This window comes from Rhipicephalus sanguineus, chromosome 5, assembly GCF_013339695.2.
Source record: "Rhipicephalus sanguineus isolate Rsan-2018 chromosome 5, BIME_Rsan_1.4, whole genome shotgun sequence".
In the NCBI taxonomy this organism is placed as follows: domain Eukaryota; kingdom Metazoa; phylum Arthropoda; class Arachnida; order Ixodida; family Ixodidae; genus Rhipicephalus; species Rhipicephalus sanguineus.
This window is the reverse complement of record NC_051180.1, coordinates 54,171,537-54,189,921: the sequence shown is the minus strand read 5'-3', so window position 1 is coordinate 54,189,921 and position 18,385 is coordinate 54,171,537. Positions and strand designations below refer to the sequence as shown.

Genomic DNA, 18,385 nt, shown 5'->3' with positions numbered 1-18,385 from the left:
GTCTGTTTAATGCCGCGAGTTAGGTAGGTGTTCGACAGTCCCTAGATTATCCAAGTAGTACACGTTGGCAACACGTAGGAAAAGCCAGAGTCTGGCAAACAGTGCTTATTTCAAGCAAACCATCCAGCTGGGCTGCACCCAGCGAACTCTCCAGGTCCCGTTTTCCAACCGCTCATTCAAATGCGGCGGTTCGCTTCTCCGAAACCCAGTCTCCACGCAATGTTTTAGGAAATGCCATCACAGCTTTCAATTTGCAGAACCGTATTCATTACAAACAAATAGCTCGGAAAGCACAGAGCCACAGCCCACTCGTAAACTGCCATCGTGAAATGCTTTCAGAAAAAACACAGTTCCCTTTACCGTTCCTTCATAAACTTAACGAGTTACCGTTACAGTTCCACTGATCCTTAACGGATCGGTGGCATTCCCCCAAAAAGAAAGCAGTTCCAGGAATGCCATTTGGTACAACACTGTTCACAGGCAAGAAGCATTACTTTAAGAGTTGCTGGTTCGCCCTTTTTTTTTGCAGTACAAAATACTTTTGATTCTATTGTGCAGAAAGATTGTCTCCAAACTTGTCTGATCACACCCTGCTGAAGGTTTTGAATATGCAAGCGCTGCTATTTGAAAAATATTCATATTTATGAGCACTTACTACGTGAATCAAAACATAGTTGCATGGGACAATATCGTGCTCGATGTATTTGAATGTTCTTGCACAACCCTTTCATTTAACCATTTAACAATTTCTTGGTCAATAAAATGTGCATAAAAACTTAGCGAGCGAATGCAGTTATCAGAATAAGAAGAAAACGCCATTCAGTGCATTTTTCTTTTATTGCTCCTCAGGATCCAGATTTCAGCATTCTTGTACACAAGGCAGTCAGCATTTCCAGGGGAGGCATCTGTTGCTTTGCACGAAAAGCAAGGTACCTTACCATTTTGATGGAGGAGCACATCAACAAAATAAGGGTAACTGCCATTCTCCCAACCCACGAGAGACACTGAACTATGGGACAAACCCTCGAAAGTAGCAACAGTGCCTCCCTAGCGCACCTCCAAAAGGAGAGAGGAAAAAAAACGGGGGGAATGAGCCAACTAACAAATCAACAATAAAAGAATCAAAAATGCATCTCTGAGCACGCTGTGGCGCCTACAATGAGTGCAACAACAAAAAACTGTTGCCGCTATCACAAGAGAATTACGATATCAAAACCCCTGTAACATGCTCTTTTATTATTTTGCAATTGCGCTGTTCACTGAAAAAAAGAAAGGGAAGAGTGGGGAGGGGATTACAGTTAAGGCCCATGAGATAGTGGCCCGACAAAAAGGTGTGGCGATACAGAGGCAACACGTATAGGACAATGACCCTGCAGAGCGATGTCATAGACATAGGCACGGAAACAAAAAGACAGCGATGAGAAAGGAGCGGGGTGGTAGAGGAGAAAAAAAAAATGAGAGCAAGAGACAGCGAAAAAAAAAAAAAAAAAGAAATGCGGGTTCCACGCAAGAAAAGAAAGAAAAAGATCATAGCACTGCACACTGTTTTGTTTCAAAGTTCCAAGATGTCATCAGGCCTATGCACAAAAGAAGTAGGGGGAGGGGGGGGGGGAGTACGTGCCTGCTGCAACAAATGCCAATGGGCAAAGAAGAGTGTTCCTAGGGCACTGCTGCCACCGCACACCGGCAACGGACGCCACACACGTTTCACACGCACCTTGCTTACTAGCGACATACAGTGGCAACCAACAGCATGTGTTACAGAGTCACAACGGAGGCCCTTAATTTCCCTTTTCATTTTTCTCTTTCTTGCCCGCCCATTTGGAGTCCTGTCTGCCACCGAAGTCCTCTCGGCGGGAAAAGCAAAAAAAACAAGCGGTGGCGGCACGTTACGACATCCACCATGGTCCGCCGTCTTCGGCAGTAGAGGCGCGACGTCTAGTCACTTTTGAGACACGGGCAAGTACCTTGCGAGGAAGTCGGCTGGTGGTTCGACACAGAGGCATCCGACTTTTTCTCTCTTCCGGTTGCAGTGGTTGCAGCAAACAGTTGGGGTGGGGGATGCAGGGGTTGAATAAAACGAAACTTGGCAGGATCTACACCATTCTCCACGTGACTGGGCATGCAGCGAGGTCTTTTCTGAAGGCGAGCCAGCACACAGCACCTGTTTTTGGACCCCCCCCCCCCCAATCCTTCCTTTCCTTTCTTGGTACAGCACATCTACAAGAGGAGGCGGCAGCGGGCATCTCTTGCTGCTTTGCTCGTAAGAACGTCTTGACGGCTTGGTGTGCTGTCACCTGGCTCTAAAGGAACCTGCCTCTCTCCACCCAGCCGGACTTCTTGGCGCCTCACGCAAGGTAGGTGTACGTGTCCTTCTGACCGTCTGCTCTCTGCAGGTACTCCTTTTCAATTAGAATGTCTATGCATTTCTGTCGAAGAACAAAGAGAACAAAGTACAATCTTGTTAGGAGTTATACGGGAACATAGTCAAGACAGCTTTAGCACTCTCTAACAAAGGGGTCTCAAACATGCGACCCGCAGACTCTCCGGTAGTGGCCCATGCCCACACACGACTGCCTTCATCCCATATTTTTTATGACTTTGTGACTGAGTTTTTGTGAATTTGCTAAATTGCACTCTCATTATTTTCTTGCTTACTGCAATTACTAATGCTTTGTTTGGGTATGCTACACAGGCGTTACTAGTCTCAAGCGTTTTTTTTTTTTCGTGAGGCACCTCATGCAGTGAAACACAAAAGAAAACTATGTTAGAGAATCGGCGTCATCCCCTTCAGAAATGACCCATGTATGAGATATGGGAAAAGCCTAGCCTCTCAAATCTTGTGTTCGATCCCCCCCCCTCCCTTCCCCACTGTCCTGGCCCTTGCGCGATTAAACTTCCTGACTGCGGCCCACTTTCTTAACTGAGCCGAGTTTGAGACCCCTCCTCTAACATATTGTAAAGCTGACTGTGAGAAACCTTCAATTTCCAAGCTTCCTGTGAATGCAGCCATATTAATAATAATAATAATAATCATAATAATAATAATAATAATAATAATAATAATAACAACAACAATAATAATATCTACGGTTTAACGTCCCAAAACCACGATATGATTATGAGAGACACCGTAGTGGAGGGCTCCGGAAATTTTGACCAACTGGGGTTCTTTAACGTGCAACTAAATCTAAGTACATGGGCCTCAGACATTTTCGCCTCCACCGAAAATGCAGCCGCCGCGGCCGGGATTCGATCCCGCGACCTTCGGGTCAGCAGTCGAGTGCCATAACCACTAGACCACCGTGGCGGGGCTGTGGATGCAGCTAGTAAAACAGTAATGTATTTACACTATTCTTAACATACCCTCCATTTTCGCAAACTTGAGGCATGAAAATAAGTGAGCGCCTGGAGATAAAGTCCACTGAATCTTTTCAAAAACACAGTGAGAGGACAAACAACTTATGATTGTCCTTTCGCTAAGCCTTCATACTTTTTTTCCACACTTTAGTGCGCGTTTTACAAAAAATCACACCATGATCTTTAAGGAAAACTATAGCAGGCTCCTCTGATGAGGATAAGAAAGAAAAGCTAAACAAGCACAATTTACCTTCAGAAGATTGGAAATTTATTCTCCAGGCGTGAGAATTTCCTCTTTGAATAGGCCTCAAACCTCGTGACAACTCAAGGGCCTTGAAGCTCTGTCTACACAAAGTTGCTTAACAAAGTCTGCAAACTGCGCATCAGCATCTGTGCTTCATTCGAAACAGATATGATGCACACAAGTTTGAAGTGAACCTACGCGAACCTGCTACAAATAACTTGGAGGATGCTTGAGCATTGCTTTCAAGAGTAAAACGGGATAGCATAATCGGACCATGTTCATATCGCCTTCCCAATCGCCAGCCTGCCTTCGCTTCTCGATGGACACCTAAACCGTGCCACAAGAAAAGCCAAAGTGTGGACACCCTCCGGCTCCATGCGTGCGGCGTCTCCGCGTTCTTAGCATATGATTTGTGTAGATAAATAAGCGAATATGACCTCATTGAGTCGGTCATGATCGAACCTACATTCAAATGGTCGTTGAATTCTTCGTACAGTCAAACCTCGTTAATACGTACCCGCTTTAAACGCACTAACGGTTAAAACGTAGTTGCGACGAATCCCCGGCCGAGTCCCATAGAGCCCAATGCATTCGCTGACCGCTTAAGCCGTAGTGGTTCGCCCTATGCCTACCGGTTAGTGCGTACCTACGCGTGCCGCGATAACTTTTTCTGCCATAAAATTTTGCTGCACCAGTGAAATTCTCGACGCCACAGTGTGCCGCCAAAGGTTTCCCGTCTTTTCGAGACATGCGGAGATCGGTCGATCACCGATTCCGACTTCCGCGCGATTGCGGCGACGCCTTTGCAGGTAAGCACGGGAAAGAACGAAGGCGAAGCGGCGGCCACCGACAAACGCGCCAGCATGACTTAGCGCCGACAACCTTATCACAATAAGTATCTTCAGCTATCTGCTCGGGCTCGCGTGCAGCGCAGCGCTACTTTAAGCATACTGCACGCTTTTATTTGGCCACAACCTGAACGTGCTGGGCCGCCGATCGCTGCCACCTCGTGCGGGGCCGTGTTGCGCGCACCGCTTTGTAGAAACGAAAGCAGATCGCTGTTACGGAGTTGAGCGCTGCGGGGCGCGGACGCCGTGAAATCTCGCTGCATTGACGCTATCACGCTAAACGCACACGTACGGTACAGCAAGCATAGCAATGTTGTAACCATACTGCACGCTTTTATTAGGCGACCACCCAACGAACCTCCGTCCGCTGCCAGGACCGCTACAGCGTCGCGGAGGAAGCACGACATCGCCGCGTAATCTGAACAAGCTACTCGCCGCATCTGTGCAAGGTCTGAAGCGAAGCGGGCACGAAGAACACTCCCGCGACTAATGCACGCGTGCGGTACGGCAAGCGGCCCGGCAGTGACGGCGTGAGCCAAGTAGGCGACGCGCTGCACGCAACTACCCAGGAGACGATCGGCTCCACGCAGCCGTTCCGCGTGTCCGTTTTCGTTTAGTAGTAGATCGCGGCACAAACGCATACACATATATCGCGGAATGCAGACACTGTCTGTTCTGTCGCCATGTCGGGCACTGAGTATCCCGGACCCTGTAATAGTTTCGAAGTGCTCTTTGGCGTGGGCCGCGTGGCGGCCACCGCGCGCTATCGGGCAGTCGTGCGAGAGTACCAGGATCTTTTCTCCACTTTGGCAAAAAGAAAGAAAAGGCTTTGCAGTGGGTAGTTTAGGCAATATTTGCTGCGGCACTCTTTTTTTCTTTGCTGGCGGCGATGGCGTACGCCAGGAGAGGCAAATTTGTACTTGGTGGTTAATGCGTACTACCGTTTAGTGCGTAGTTATGCCGCGTTCCCGGCAGGTACGTACTAACGAGGTTTCACTGTATATCAATATTCACATTTTTCGCGGTGAACGTCGCGCTTGGAGATGCTGCCCTAATATACAGTATGGCTACAGTGAAGTACTACTGCTGTAGTCGTGGAACATGAGCAAGAATGATCGAAAATATGTCCAAGGGGGTGACGAAAACTGAGCTGTTCAGTGTGCAGCTCAGAAGCGCTATGTTTTCTACACAGAAATGACTAACCACTTCGCGAATCAATGCGAATGCTGCACGCATCTTCGGTAGCGCAATCTTTTTTTTTGCTGCAAAACGTGCCGGATTTAAAGTTCTGCTCCTGGGAAGCACAGAGCAAACAAATGAACTACAGTCTGATTGGTTGTCACATGTGCGGATGCGTGTCTAAACAAGAAAATTTTTTTTAAATAAAGGTCACCGACATTACTTATAACTAGGGATGTGCGAATATTCGAAATTTCTAATATTTTTCGAATAGTGCTTGCTATTTGATTCGATTCGCACTGAAATTTTACTATTCGAACTTCCTAAAAAACAGTCAACGTCCAATTGAAAGTTACCCCTTCAGAGTTTTAATGTGCTTCGATTGGCAGTGGTCCCTAGAATTTCAATATGCTTCACCTCATCACATCCCCATATTGCGGCAAAGCTGCCTCTCAAGCTCCGCTACGGTCGCAAATGTATTAACAAAAAAAAAAAATGCTGGTTCCAACATGGAGATGAAAGATGTGGCAGAGTTGGGGGCTCAATTAATGCTGTTTCTGGCCTGAAATTTGGGCAGGAATTCCAAAAAATCGGACGACGAAGTTTTTTAGCATCCAAAATTTCAGATGTTCTTATATATCGACGTCTACGAGGCAGATTTGAAACTCCGGACTTGAAGGGAGCACACCCTTGTCCGCCACATCAGTTGGGCTTCCACAGAAGTTGAAGGAGGAGGAGAGGCTGAGGAAATGGCATCTTTGCCTATCACGTGTAAAGTGTTGTCGGCAACACTTTGGTTGCACCAAATCATGTACATAAGTAGAATTTGGCCTCTACATTGCCTCATTCTTGATAAGACAACTATGGAACACCACGCCGCCAGTCCTTCATCAACCTAGCGAAAAGAAACACTTTCATGTTGCTATCTCATAAGAATATGCTTATGAATCCTCCCCAACTTTTTATTTCTGCAATTTCGCTTCGAAGTATTCGAAAAATATTCTAGAAATATTCGAGAAATATTAGAAAAATATTCGATTCAATTCACACTCACACTTCAATATTCGAATTCGCTTCGCACCCAAAATTTTGCTATTCGCACAGCTCTACTTATAACATGACAAAAAAAGCGCACGCGTGCCGTCTTTTAGTGTGGCATTGCGGTAGCGTGTCACGACTCGCAAACTGAGGTGCGTGAAGAGGTCGTTGGTTTGAATCTCACTCACCCATCTTTTTTTTCTTCTAAAATTTCTTTTTTTTTTGTTTTAGTGCTCGTTATTTAGTCATCATTACGATCTGCACGTGATGAATATTGTCAAAAGCAATTCTGAAGCACAATTTTGGCCCTACTTCTGCTTTTTCTTTTTTTAAGGTGTACTACTACACTTCTGGAAGGGGTCCAGCTACTTTGTTTAGGCTAGAGTTATGTTACTCTGTTGAGGTGAAGTACTATATCCCTTTCTGAGGGCACTACTATACTCTGCCTCAAAAAGAGAAAATTTAGTCTGGAAAAGAGAGTTACATATGGGACAAGAAAATATTCTCCCAAAGAGAGTGCCCGGCACTCTCTTACTTTTTTAGAGTCTTTAATGCTGTCGCGTTAAGAGTTTTACAAGCGGGCGTTTGAGGTACATTTACCGCAGTTCGCACAGCTATTGCGCTGTGGTGATTTTGACATATACGAGTGAAAAAAAGACATGCTAGGCTCCAAAGTGACAAAGCAAAGACGGATTGTCGCACTTAATTCAATAGACTGCACCAGAGCAAGAGCAGTGTTGTGGCTTTCACAGGTAACATCAAGCTGAATCTTTTTTTCTTAGGTGGCTGGCAAATGCTGACAATTCTTTTTCAGCCTCATCTTGCGCGCCATCGAGAAATGCAAGCAATACCAGTGGTCGTGCTGCTGCTCATGTTGCCAGTGCTTCGAGACTCCCTTGGTGCATCGTTAAAGGGTTATCAAACAAAAATACAAAAAACTGATGAAAACAGAAATTCCACTCAGAAGACGCAACTGTTCCGACCAACAGAGTTTATTTGACATATTTTTGAACAGTTGGCTGTATTTTTTGGAGGACTGCGAGCGTGCGGGGCTGCGCATCGATGGCTGCGACATCAATTATCCCCGCGGCAGATGCACGGTGCACATACAGTATAGACCGCTTATAACGTAAGTCGCCGGAGTCGCGAATATCCCGCACTGTAAGCGGTACTACACTATAACCAAAACAACCTTCTTCAAAGGCTGCACTTGCGCAAACCGTGTTGAGCATGTAGCCTCGCGTGTCCGATAATCGACATATGCGGTTTGGGGCTCTTACAACCACTTAAATCTCCGAATGTTCAAAAATTAACCACCAAAGACCCGCATTGCCAACGAAATGAACACGGGGGAAAAAAGCAAACAAAACAAAGTGCCATCGCGGAAATTCGCCGACTACGTTTCAGGCCACCTCAAGGTAAGCGCATTACACAGAAACCATGTTGAATTGCGACCGAAATTTCACGTGCTGAGCGCGGTACCGATCGTTCGATTTCACGGGCGCGCACGCGATGTCCAAGACATTGCAATCGAATCCGGAATCACTATTCGAGAGTTGCTTGTGCCAACCATGCCCTCGTTTTCATTAACGATATGATTCCCTTCCCTTCAAGTGCAGCCATCGCAAAAAGTTTAGTTGATTCCGCACCAAACCGCAACTTTTATCGACCGCTACCGAAAAGCAACCAACGCTGATTAGGCCTAGCCTGCGGTTCAGCATGTTGTCGCGGGAAGTTTGTCCAAGACAACATGAAGGTCGGACGTCGAAAAGATCGCACTCAAGCACTAACCCAAGAACAGCGCGCGTGATACGAAGTTTGTGTTCGTGGCCGGGAGATCAACACCGACAAAAGCCCGCCAAGCTCGTTTAAGTCCGCGCACTGGCAGAAAAGGCGAAAGCTCGCGTCATGAAGCCGCAAAACTTTTCAATTTGCGGACGAGGTAGCAAACGCGATATCTGTAGCAAGTGTGATAACGACGACGCTTTTCCTAACAGGAAACTTACTTTAAAGCGCACTTGATGAGGACGCGATCGTACATTCCACGCGTAACGCGCTGCCGGCAAGCGGCCGCGGAACCTTGCCGCCGCCGGTGCAAAGGCTACTCCGTTGCCTAGGCGACCACCATCCTTCCCCACTCGGCGAGCCCGCACAACGCTGCCGCGGTCTTTTTCCTCCCTCCGCCCCTTGTTCGTTCACTGCGCGTGCCCTCGCCCGTCGTAATGACCTCGTCGCTCCCTCCCCAGCGGCGTACCTCCTTTGAGAACCGCACTCGCTACCGCGTTTGTCAGAAATATTTTCCCGCAACCACATTATAAACGATATTTCATCTCGGGGAACTGCACAATAAGCGGTATGCGTATACATGCGGTTCTATGGGAGGGTAAACGGGAGTCGAAAAAGACCGCATTATAACCGGTCCTGCACTATATGCGGTTACGTTATAAGTGGTCTGCACTATATTCATGTCCTGCTCCTTCTAATTCTCCTTCTTTCCTTTACATGCCATTCTCCCCCTTCCATGAGGTTCGGAGACATGCCACACCCTTTCGGGGCTTTACCCCACCTGGGAGCATTTTTCACTGCCAGAGCCATATGCACTGGTTCTAGGAAACTGTAGTGGGTTGAGAGCTGCAGCTGCAAAAGATTGGCACACCCGTTTCTGAGGACGTTAAATTCCACCAATTGTCACTTTCTCTAGATCACAGTGTGGCTGCTAGACGCGGCAGTTTGTGAAAAATGCATCACATTCATTATTGTCCGCTAGTTTCTGCCTGAAATGAAGGTTGTGTCTACAGATTTCAGCACCCAATCTTTCAATTTGGCTAGAAATCTCAGTGGCAATAATTTTAGTACAGTATTCCTTTAAACCTTGCTATCTATCACTTTCCATGCTTCACCCCCAGGCGTTGGCTGCCACATTTTCTCAGGTCTCAGTCCAAGAAATTATGCAGTCGCGTGCACCAGCCAGGAAGCGCACTGTGTGGACTCACCCATTTGCATCATGCAGACAGTGGCAGCAATGGGGCATGTTGTCTTGCTTTCAATAAACATTTTATACGTTAGCAAAGAGGAAGAGGCTCACCTTAATTACAGGCACCCTGGGTTTAAACCTCGAGGACAGCTGGTTTAGCACTTCTGCTAAAAGCTGCTGGTGCTTGAGTGTCTTGCGCATCTTCATGATACGCACGATAGCTGCCTGTAACACAAAACAATGTACAACCCATTGTCAAAGCTTCATAAAAACTAAACGCAATATAATACAATCAAATGCTGCACCTTTATACACTTTGGAACCTTCCCAACTCCATGGCTCCATAAAAAACATAACAGAGGCCCTACTGTAAAACTGCCATGTTTCTAGTATGATGTTTGACCAAGGTTAACCCCTTTTATAAGAGACACGTATCGGGGAGATGGTTTTGTCTCTTATATGAAGTGCCTCTTATAAGTAGGATGGCAATTTTCTGATCACATCTTATTCCAATGTAGGCACTCTACACTACAAAAGGTTTATTAAATAAGTACAGTTGAACCTGCCTATAACGAACCTCCATAAAACAAATTCCTTGATATTACAAAGTTATCCTATTCCCCGTCATTACTCCATAGAAGCACATGTATTTGCGACCTCTACGTAACAAAGTCGCAGGCGGAGACACCCTTGATATAACGAATTTTCGCCGCCGACAACCTAGGGATTTTGCCCTGAATTTCCATTTTGGCATGAGCAGGAGCCGCAATGCATCTTCTGCGGTTTCCCACCAACGAGAGTGCAAAGCAATGGCGACACGCCTGACATGCTCGAAGCCCTGGCGACTGCGAGGCGAGAGTGAGCACTTGTTTGTGCGTGAGGGTGTGCACGAGGCAGGCAGGCCCGCGCCCCTCGAGCCGGCTTTCTTGCCACCGCGAGCGTATGGTGCAGGCGGTATAAACGTCTTGGGTGAGCTCTGTCTTCAATACCCCTTCTGTTTAATTTGTGCATTTCTTTTCCGAATATTCGTGCTGAAACTGGATCTAATGAAAACCTGTTTGTCACGAATTTTTTCGGGAATTGGTCAATTTCATTATATCCAGGTTTAACTGTACATACTGTTTATTTCAATGTTATTTTGCTTTTGCTTGGCAGACCACCAGATAGCAAACAGTCCACGTCCTCCCCACCTCAACTTGCTTGCGTTACTTTGCTGTTGGACACAAGCTAGAAGTGCTGAACCAAACTCAAGGCTAACTTGTCCTTTGCAACAGAATGTCTTCTACACAACCTGTCTGTTATAAAAAGAAGTTGGAAGAGATATGGTAGCCACCGAACACATGGGTGAACTATTATAACTGGGTTCAAATTGTGCTCCCTCTAGGTATGCCCTAAATGCGGTTCAAGCCACATGCCTGAATGAGGATCTTCCTGTCCTCTTCAATGTTCTTGTGAGTAGTCTCCTGCTCAACCTTCATCTCTGCCTTCATAGGGACGTTGATGTTGACGCGCAGCTTCTTGTTCTTGTAGTCCTCGTACAAGGACACTACTGACTCGGGCCGCAGCTCGAAGTTGCCCCCCTGAGACGAGTCTTCATCCTCCAAGCACACAAGCAGCTTCGACTTGAGCAGGATCTGCAGCACCTGCTGCAGTATGTCCTGCAAAAGCAATATCCATTACAGGACATCAATACACCCATTGTTCATGGAATACAGTGAACTCTCAGTAAATGGAAATCTCTGAGACAGAACTTCTGTTTAAATGGAGCAACTGCTTCTAATATGATTGCTTTCGTACAGTAATCACTCATTCAGTGATGCTACCGAGGACTTCTGATTTGGAGCAGCAAAATTTCCGTTTTGGAGCACTTTGGAGCAGCAAAATTTTCATCTTGGAGCGCTTTGGAGCAGATAATTTTGCATCTCGGAGCACACTGGAGCAGCGAATTTTACATCCTGGCCTGAGTGCACTACAGAAGCATATTGCAATAACATTCAAGCACCGGAATATTACTATGGGGCTCTTATGAAGGCTAGAAATATTTCGATTCATTGCAAATCTCATGGAAAAAATCATCTCAGGAGTACTCCATATTTCACTCGCTATTGAAAAATAAAGGCTCATGCAGTTGAGTGTTCTGGATTAACCTCTTCGGCGATTATTTTCGACACTAGCAAATAAACAGAATACCAGATCAATAAAATTGCACTTTATGAAATAACTCTAAATGCATCTATGTGGTTATCAGCAGACATTGTAGACAAACACTGTGATGTACAGCAGTGCCTCAATGCCAAAGAGCCACACCGTCCCTAATGAATTCCCCTAAGAAAACTCCAAGGCGAAAGCCTGATTATTTTTCTTCTCGATCGACGGGTTGATCCTCCCCCTCCTTCTCTCCATGCTTTCTGCACCTCACCTGGTTTTGCGCTAGCTCCATGATCGGCGCACCGATTACGGAAGCATTGTAAAGCGACGATGTCATGTGATGGCGTCATCACGTGACATCACGATATATGACGCCATGATGACGTCACAAGTTTTGACGATCTACAACGTGATGATGACGGCATCACATGATGATTATTTTTTGCATCAATCGATTTACGCCGCCGACGGTCAATTTTCGTGTTTGATAAAGCATCTGAGGCTTTCGTATTAATATTGCGTATTGAACGTTAACAACCTGGCCTTACATACCAAACTGTCCTCCACAATGTCACCTCTTTGCCATGCGCGAAACAGCTTCGCTTATCATCCACTTCACAGAGTGAAATGGCTCCTCAACTTTATTAAAATGTTTATTGTGATAACAATTATATGGACACTCGCCGGGGATTTTTGCCGTCGCTATTGCCGTAATTTTCTGCATAAAGACCAAATTAATAACATCACCACGCGCATTCTAGCCGCGGGTAAAAGCTCGCGAGCGCTGGCGACGAACGCAGCTGAAGCGGAGATTAAACTAGCCGGCCGTCTGTCTCCGTCGCACGGACAGCACATGAGATAACATCTTCCCGTGTGCGGGCCTGCCGTCGATTGCTCATCAAACAGAGAGGAAACGCCTCCCCCCCCCCCCCCCCCGTCTTTCGTAAGGGGCATGAAAGGACGCCAGGGGAGCGGAGGGGGGGGGGGGGGGGGGTTAGCTGCTAGCCTTACTTCGTTTAACAATACAATTTGTTGGTATCGCATTCATTGCTTCGCCCTTAAGCGAAACTGAGTTTTTTTAACCGTCAGCTATTCACCCTCGAAAGCGAGGGGCGAACGTGTAACATGGGGTAGCCGCTTCAGTGTGGGCCGTCAGCGACGGGCCCGCTACTGACAGCTGCGCACTTGCGGCTGCTCCGACCAGGAGATATGCTTTTATTAATGAGACAACATTTTTAAAAAGCAAGCACAAAATTCGAATTGGAACCCTAGCACGTGAGCTCGAAAGGGCAGGGCCTTTTAGGGGGTATTTACCGCAGAGTGATTACAAACTCGGACGTGCTGGTATAAGCAATTACGAAAAAGCTCTTCTGAATAAAGATCCATGGATGAAGTACAGTAAAAGCTCGTTAAGTCGACATCCGTTAATTCGGAAATTCGGATAATTCGGACGGCTCTACTGGTCCCGGCCAAAGTGCATGTTAATCTATGGGACCAAACCTTCGTTAATTCGTTAGAATTGGGCTCCGCACCGCTTAATTTGGACAAATTCTGACGGCTGCCGCTACACAAATGTGTGGTAAAGCAGCGCTGGCACCACTGGGGCGAAACCGAAACTTGAGTGACATCGCCATCGTCATAAACTAGTGGGGGCGATCGCAACGTCACCGAACGTCGGCGTCTTCTTTCTTCGCTCCACTGCGCCTCCGACGCCATTTTCCCTTGTGTTGTGTCGGCACCGTCTCTTCTTGCGGAGTTCTTGTTTTTTCCCGTTGTGACGTGTTACATGTGAGGCCCGAGCATGCGGCAGTAGGCGACGGTGGCATCGACGAGGTGTCAGCCGAGTCCACCAACGGTGACTGCCCGACCTTCGATGCTGTCCTTCCCACAGATATGACCCTTCAGGACTACATCGCGATTGATGATTGTGTCGCCACGACTGGTCTCCTGCCCGATCAAGAAATTATTAATGATGTCGCGACCTCATCGCACCTCACGGGAAGTCTCGGAGGCGCTTTTGATATTAGAGGGCGTTTGCCTGAGCACTTCCGACAGTTTGCGTGCTGTTGGCCATTTGGAAAAGTTAAGAAAAATTGTAATGTAAGCTGGAATCTGCGTGAAAACGCAGACGACCATTACAAAATACTTCAGCAAATAAAGGTATGCTTCTCCAACTTGATTTTAATGTTGTTTTTCCTGTTCATTCGTTAATTCGGCATTCGGTTAATTCGGACATTTTTTCCGGTCCCGTGAAATCCGAATTAACGAGCTTTTACTGTATATCTGAGGAAAAGTGTGAACGCGTTTCCACCGTTCGCGTGCTCTTCCATAAACGCAAAGCAAGGAAAATTCGATATTGTCCCATATATCTACTGCTAGCGATCCCAGATTTCATTCCGCGATGTCCGGAAACAGAACTGACAGACATTTTAGCAGCACACATGTAGTTATAAGTGAACATTGCTTTCCTTACGTGCCGTACGACGCTTGAAACGAGCTATCAGCAGCGTTTCTAGAACAGACGACGTCCGCCGATGAATCGCCGTCGCACTTTCTCGCTACCGATAGGCCTAGACGTCACGAGCCTGTGCGGAGAGCGCGTTTTGCTGTCGAGCCGACTTGCAGAACAGAAGCTGCGTCGGCACCGTGCATGGCTTCGTGGCTTACCCGGGACACACGCGCGAGCGCTATTTATTCAGCGGAATAATTCTTGGTCCATGGTTGCGACTTTGGCAGCCCCAAGATCAAACTGCACATGTTCTGACGCGCCGGCGGTGCAATTGCCGGTGATAGACGCCCCCAAACCCGAGACTTTGGCGCAGTTTTGCGCAATTTTCGTCGATATTATCAGGATGGCGCAGTTAATACAATTTGGCGCACTTTGGCGCAGTTGGCGCAGGAGTGGAATCACTGCTCATTATAACGAAGTCTGCGGGACGGGGAAAAGATTCGTTATAAGCAGTATTTCAATATAAGCGACCACTCGAGAAAAGCTAAAGAAGTAGCTTCGTGCTGGAAACACCATAAATTCCGTGGCTCGAGTCCGAGGTTGTGTTGTGCTTAAAAAACAGTTAACCACTCATTGTGGGTACACAGCACAATCATTAAAACTGACCGGTTTTGCAGTAGGGGCTTTGCAAGATCACTGGGCAATTTCTTCCCGGGGCGTGCAGCCGTGAAGATTGCAAAACACGTTTCTCGGCACCCTGTGGTTGATAGAACTGCTAATTCTATGCTTTGAGTGTAGGTGTTCGCGCACTGTCGCGTTCAAGAAAAAAATTCAGTGACCCTAGCATGCATTTGGACCGTTTGTCTCCAGTCGCGTGGTGTGTTTCAGCACCAAAAGTGCTCCTTAGAATGCTAAAACTTTTCCCGTTTGCACCGGAATGTTACAGTGGGCCACTTTTCGGCATCCAAGAGACTGCAGCTTGTGGCGTCGCAAAGCGCCAGAAAAACTATTTTCTGTACCACGTATCATGGGGGACACCAGTGATGCGATTACGACAGCAATTAACGGTTCGGGCACGTTGCCCCATGGAATTTGACAGCTCCCATTCGCTCCACAGTAAACAGCTCAGCACTCGATTGGTACCAGTTGCTAGGCAGTAATTGATCGTGGGTTTGGCCCCTGTTCTGTGCCAGCATGAAACTACTTCGTCACTGGCATTAACCGAGATCAAATTAGCGAAGTTTTACTGTGTTATTCTGTAAGGGCCTTGTATTCAAAAGTGTATATTTCCGACATTTTTATGCTTACCTAGTGCAGAGTATCATTGATGCTTTTATCAATCTTTTTTTTGATAAGTATTTTATAATAGTAATCGTAATAAATCTGTTCTTTGAAACTGATACTGTTGGAAAGACCAATTCTTCCTATATCATTTGATACCCTATAGTACTTTAGCATCAATCATTTTCTGTGGCAGGAAAAAGATTTCCTGGATTACCCAAAAACAACTGATTTTTCTGCTGTCACAAAAGTGTTAAAGGAAGCATACCAGAATGAGAAAGTGCGGTGAAAATGGTCGACACAGAGCTGCATCACAGCAAAAAGGGGCGATCAGCAAGCCTTCGACACAGAAGCAGTCTACAAGTTTATAAATGCTTCTGAACATGTCAACTCAATCATTCCTGCCTGTTTTTTTTTAGACCTGAATGATGTCTTGTTTTGTACAAGTACTGTATTTACTCGATTCTACCGTGCCCTCGATTGTAACGCGCACCAGTTTTCCGCGACAAAAAAAAAAAAAAAAGAAAGTAATACATCGATTGTAACGCGCACCCATTTTTCGTGAGAAAAGAGAACAAAAAAAGTCCGTAGCAGTCAAACTTCGCACATTCAGAAGAACAAGTATTTGGCTTTTAAAGAACTAAAGTTTCAAAAAAGTAAAACACAAAGTCAAAAAGCAGGCCTCGCCGCTAAAACTGTCACCACTACGGCGGCGATACGAGTCGCGTAATGGATCAGTCCTCGTCGCTGTCGGACAACTCCTTGTCGCCGTCAACGCTCTTCGATTTCGGGAAACCGGTCCACTGAAACCTTTTTGTGAAGCGTTGCTGTAAAAAAATCTGCTTCTGTTTGCGCCAATCTCGCACGCACGTTTCGGGAACTCCGAACGACCGCGATGCGGCCCGATTTCCGTACGTCTCTGCACATGTAATAACTATTCTTTTAAATGCGGCATCGTGGTGCACTCGTCGAGTACTTGGAGTCGGCACTTCTATGCCGTCGATGCGAACGCAGAATAGGATGCACACGTACGAACACTCAGCACACGTACGAACTGAAACAAAATGGCCAAGACGCGTAGGAGGCGGCCATTTTGAAATGCCAATTACGATATGATGACAGAGTTTCTTTTTTTTATTTTTTCGGTACTCGATTCAAACGCGCATCCGATTTTTGGACTCGTTTTACCGGAAAAAAGGTGCGCGTTAGATTCGAGTAAATACGGTAGTTCTGTCAAGATAGGAAGTGCTGTCCTTTGCACTCCCCAAGCAATAATCTGTATACCACGCACATGCACCCACCAGCATAATTTACATGCAGCCTTTGATGTAGTAGCAAAAATAGGACAGCAAACCAAACTGCATTGTGCAATGGCAACAGAAAGTGCAGCTAGGATTGCAACATCGCTAGGTTTTGCTGAGAACTAGTGCCTGCCTCCTAGATTCAAGGAAAAATGAATAGCCTGGCTTTTTTGTCTTGGTAGAGATGCAGTTTGGCTGGCACCTGGCAAGACAAGCACTTGCTCCACCAAACCGTGGATGTTCAGGCAATTGTTTTTAAAAAAGTGCGAAATGCAATAAAACCAACCATTTTGATGCCAGTTCCTTCTTGAAGTTGTTGTACTGTGTAAGACACTTCAATGTTGTACTGCAGCAGAACAGCCATCTGGAAGGTGGATGCCTGCGAGCAAAACAAGGCCATTATGAGGCACTCGAATAGCAAAAGGCTAGCCAGCACGTTTGCTCAACTACAATTGACAAATGATAAGCAAAAATAAAACGAAAAAGCTTCACACTCGAGCAACACACATTTCTCCATGGTGCAACTGTTTAGTGGTCGGGTCTTAAGGTCTTCTGTTATGAACTAGTTCAGCCATCAGACATTTTGGCTAGTACCATTCCTTTTTGCTTAGTGCCGATCGCCAAAACTTCCGTCATTTTAAAATGCAGAATGTAATAATAATAACAACTGTTGGGGTTTAACATCCCAAAACCACAATATGATTATGAGGGACGCCGTAGTGGAGGGCGCCGGAAATTTCAACGTGCACATAAATCTAAGTACAAAGGCCTCAAGCATTTTTGCCTCTACCGAAAATGCGGCCGCCACGGCCGGGATTTGATCCCTCGACCTTCGGGTCAGCAGTCAAGCACCACAACCAGTAGACCACCATGGCGGGTAGAATGTCCTACACATCCCCCTTCCCTCCCCCAGGGGAGCCCCCACAACATGATACAAACTCTTATTCCAGTCATTAGGTGCAAGATGCAAGAATTTAAGAAGCGATGCTAAGGCAGCAAACATGACAACTGCCCGTGCTAGTTACTACTTGCGCGCGAGTACCTCGAAAGTTCCTCACCTGCAAAGTGTAACGGTTCTTGTGGAAGCAGTTGGCAATCAGCTCCCCCTTGGACATGTTGTACAGCCAATGGAGCTTGCGGCCACTGTGTTGGCTGCTGTAGAACATGGTGAAGCGCTGAACGCTTCGCTCCAGCTGCACATTACACAAAACAAGACAGTCTGAATGCTCGGATGACCAGGAGGCGATAAAAATGACAGAGCTCACCACTGGGATGGTAAAAGAGAACTAAACAGCACCTTCTGGCCAGTGCACAGTGCCTGTCAGCTTCTTATCATAGTTGCCCTTGACCAATTAAGCAAGACTTGGATAATACCATATTTACTCGATGTAATGAGTTTTTTTTTTCCAGATTTCTGCTACCTGAAGTCCACCCTCGCATTACAATCGAATACCAAAATTAAAGTTGTCTAAAAAGTGCAATGATGCACTCAATTCTAGACGAATACCGTTTTGGCCATTTCTCTACAGTGGAACTTCGATTATACGTCCCCCGGTCCTGCGA

At 46.5% G+C, this 18,385-nt stretch overlaps 1 protein-coding gene across 2 annotated transcripts in view; it reads right to left on the bottom strand.

Annotated features, from left to right (window-relative positions):
* Nucleotides 1–826: 826 nt before the first annotated feature.
* The window catches only part of LOC119393633 (cullin-1), a 61,280-nt gene continuing 43,721 nt past the window's right edge, over nucleotides 827–18,385 (bottom strand). For both annotated transcript variants that reach the window (XM_049416300.1, XM_049416301.1), the window contains exons 16-20: nucleotides 17,881–18,015; nucleotides 17,109–17,201; nucleotides 11,055–11,301; nucleotides 9,755–9,864; nucleotides 827–2,429 (exon numbers count right to left, since the gene is read on the bottom strand). In XM_049416300.1, the coding sequence (XP_049272257.1) occupies nucleotides 2,349–2,429; nucleotides 9,755–9,864; nucleotides 11,055–11,301; nucleotides 17,109–17,201; nucleotides 17,881–18,015 (666 nt within the window). In that variant the 3' untranslated portion in view covers nucleotides 827–2,348. The remainder of the gene's footprint in view (nucleotides 2,430–9,754; nucleotides 9,865–11,054; nucleotides 11,302–17,108; nucleotides 17,202–17,880; nucleotides 18,016–18,385) is intronic.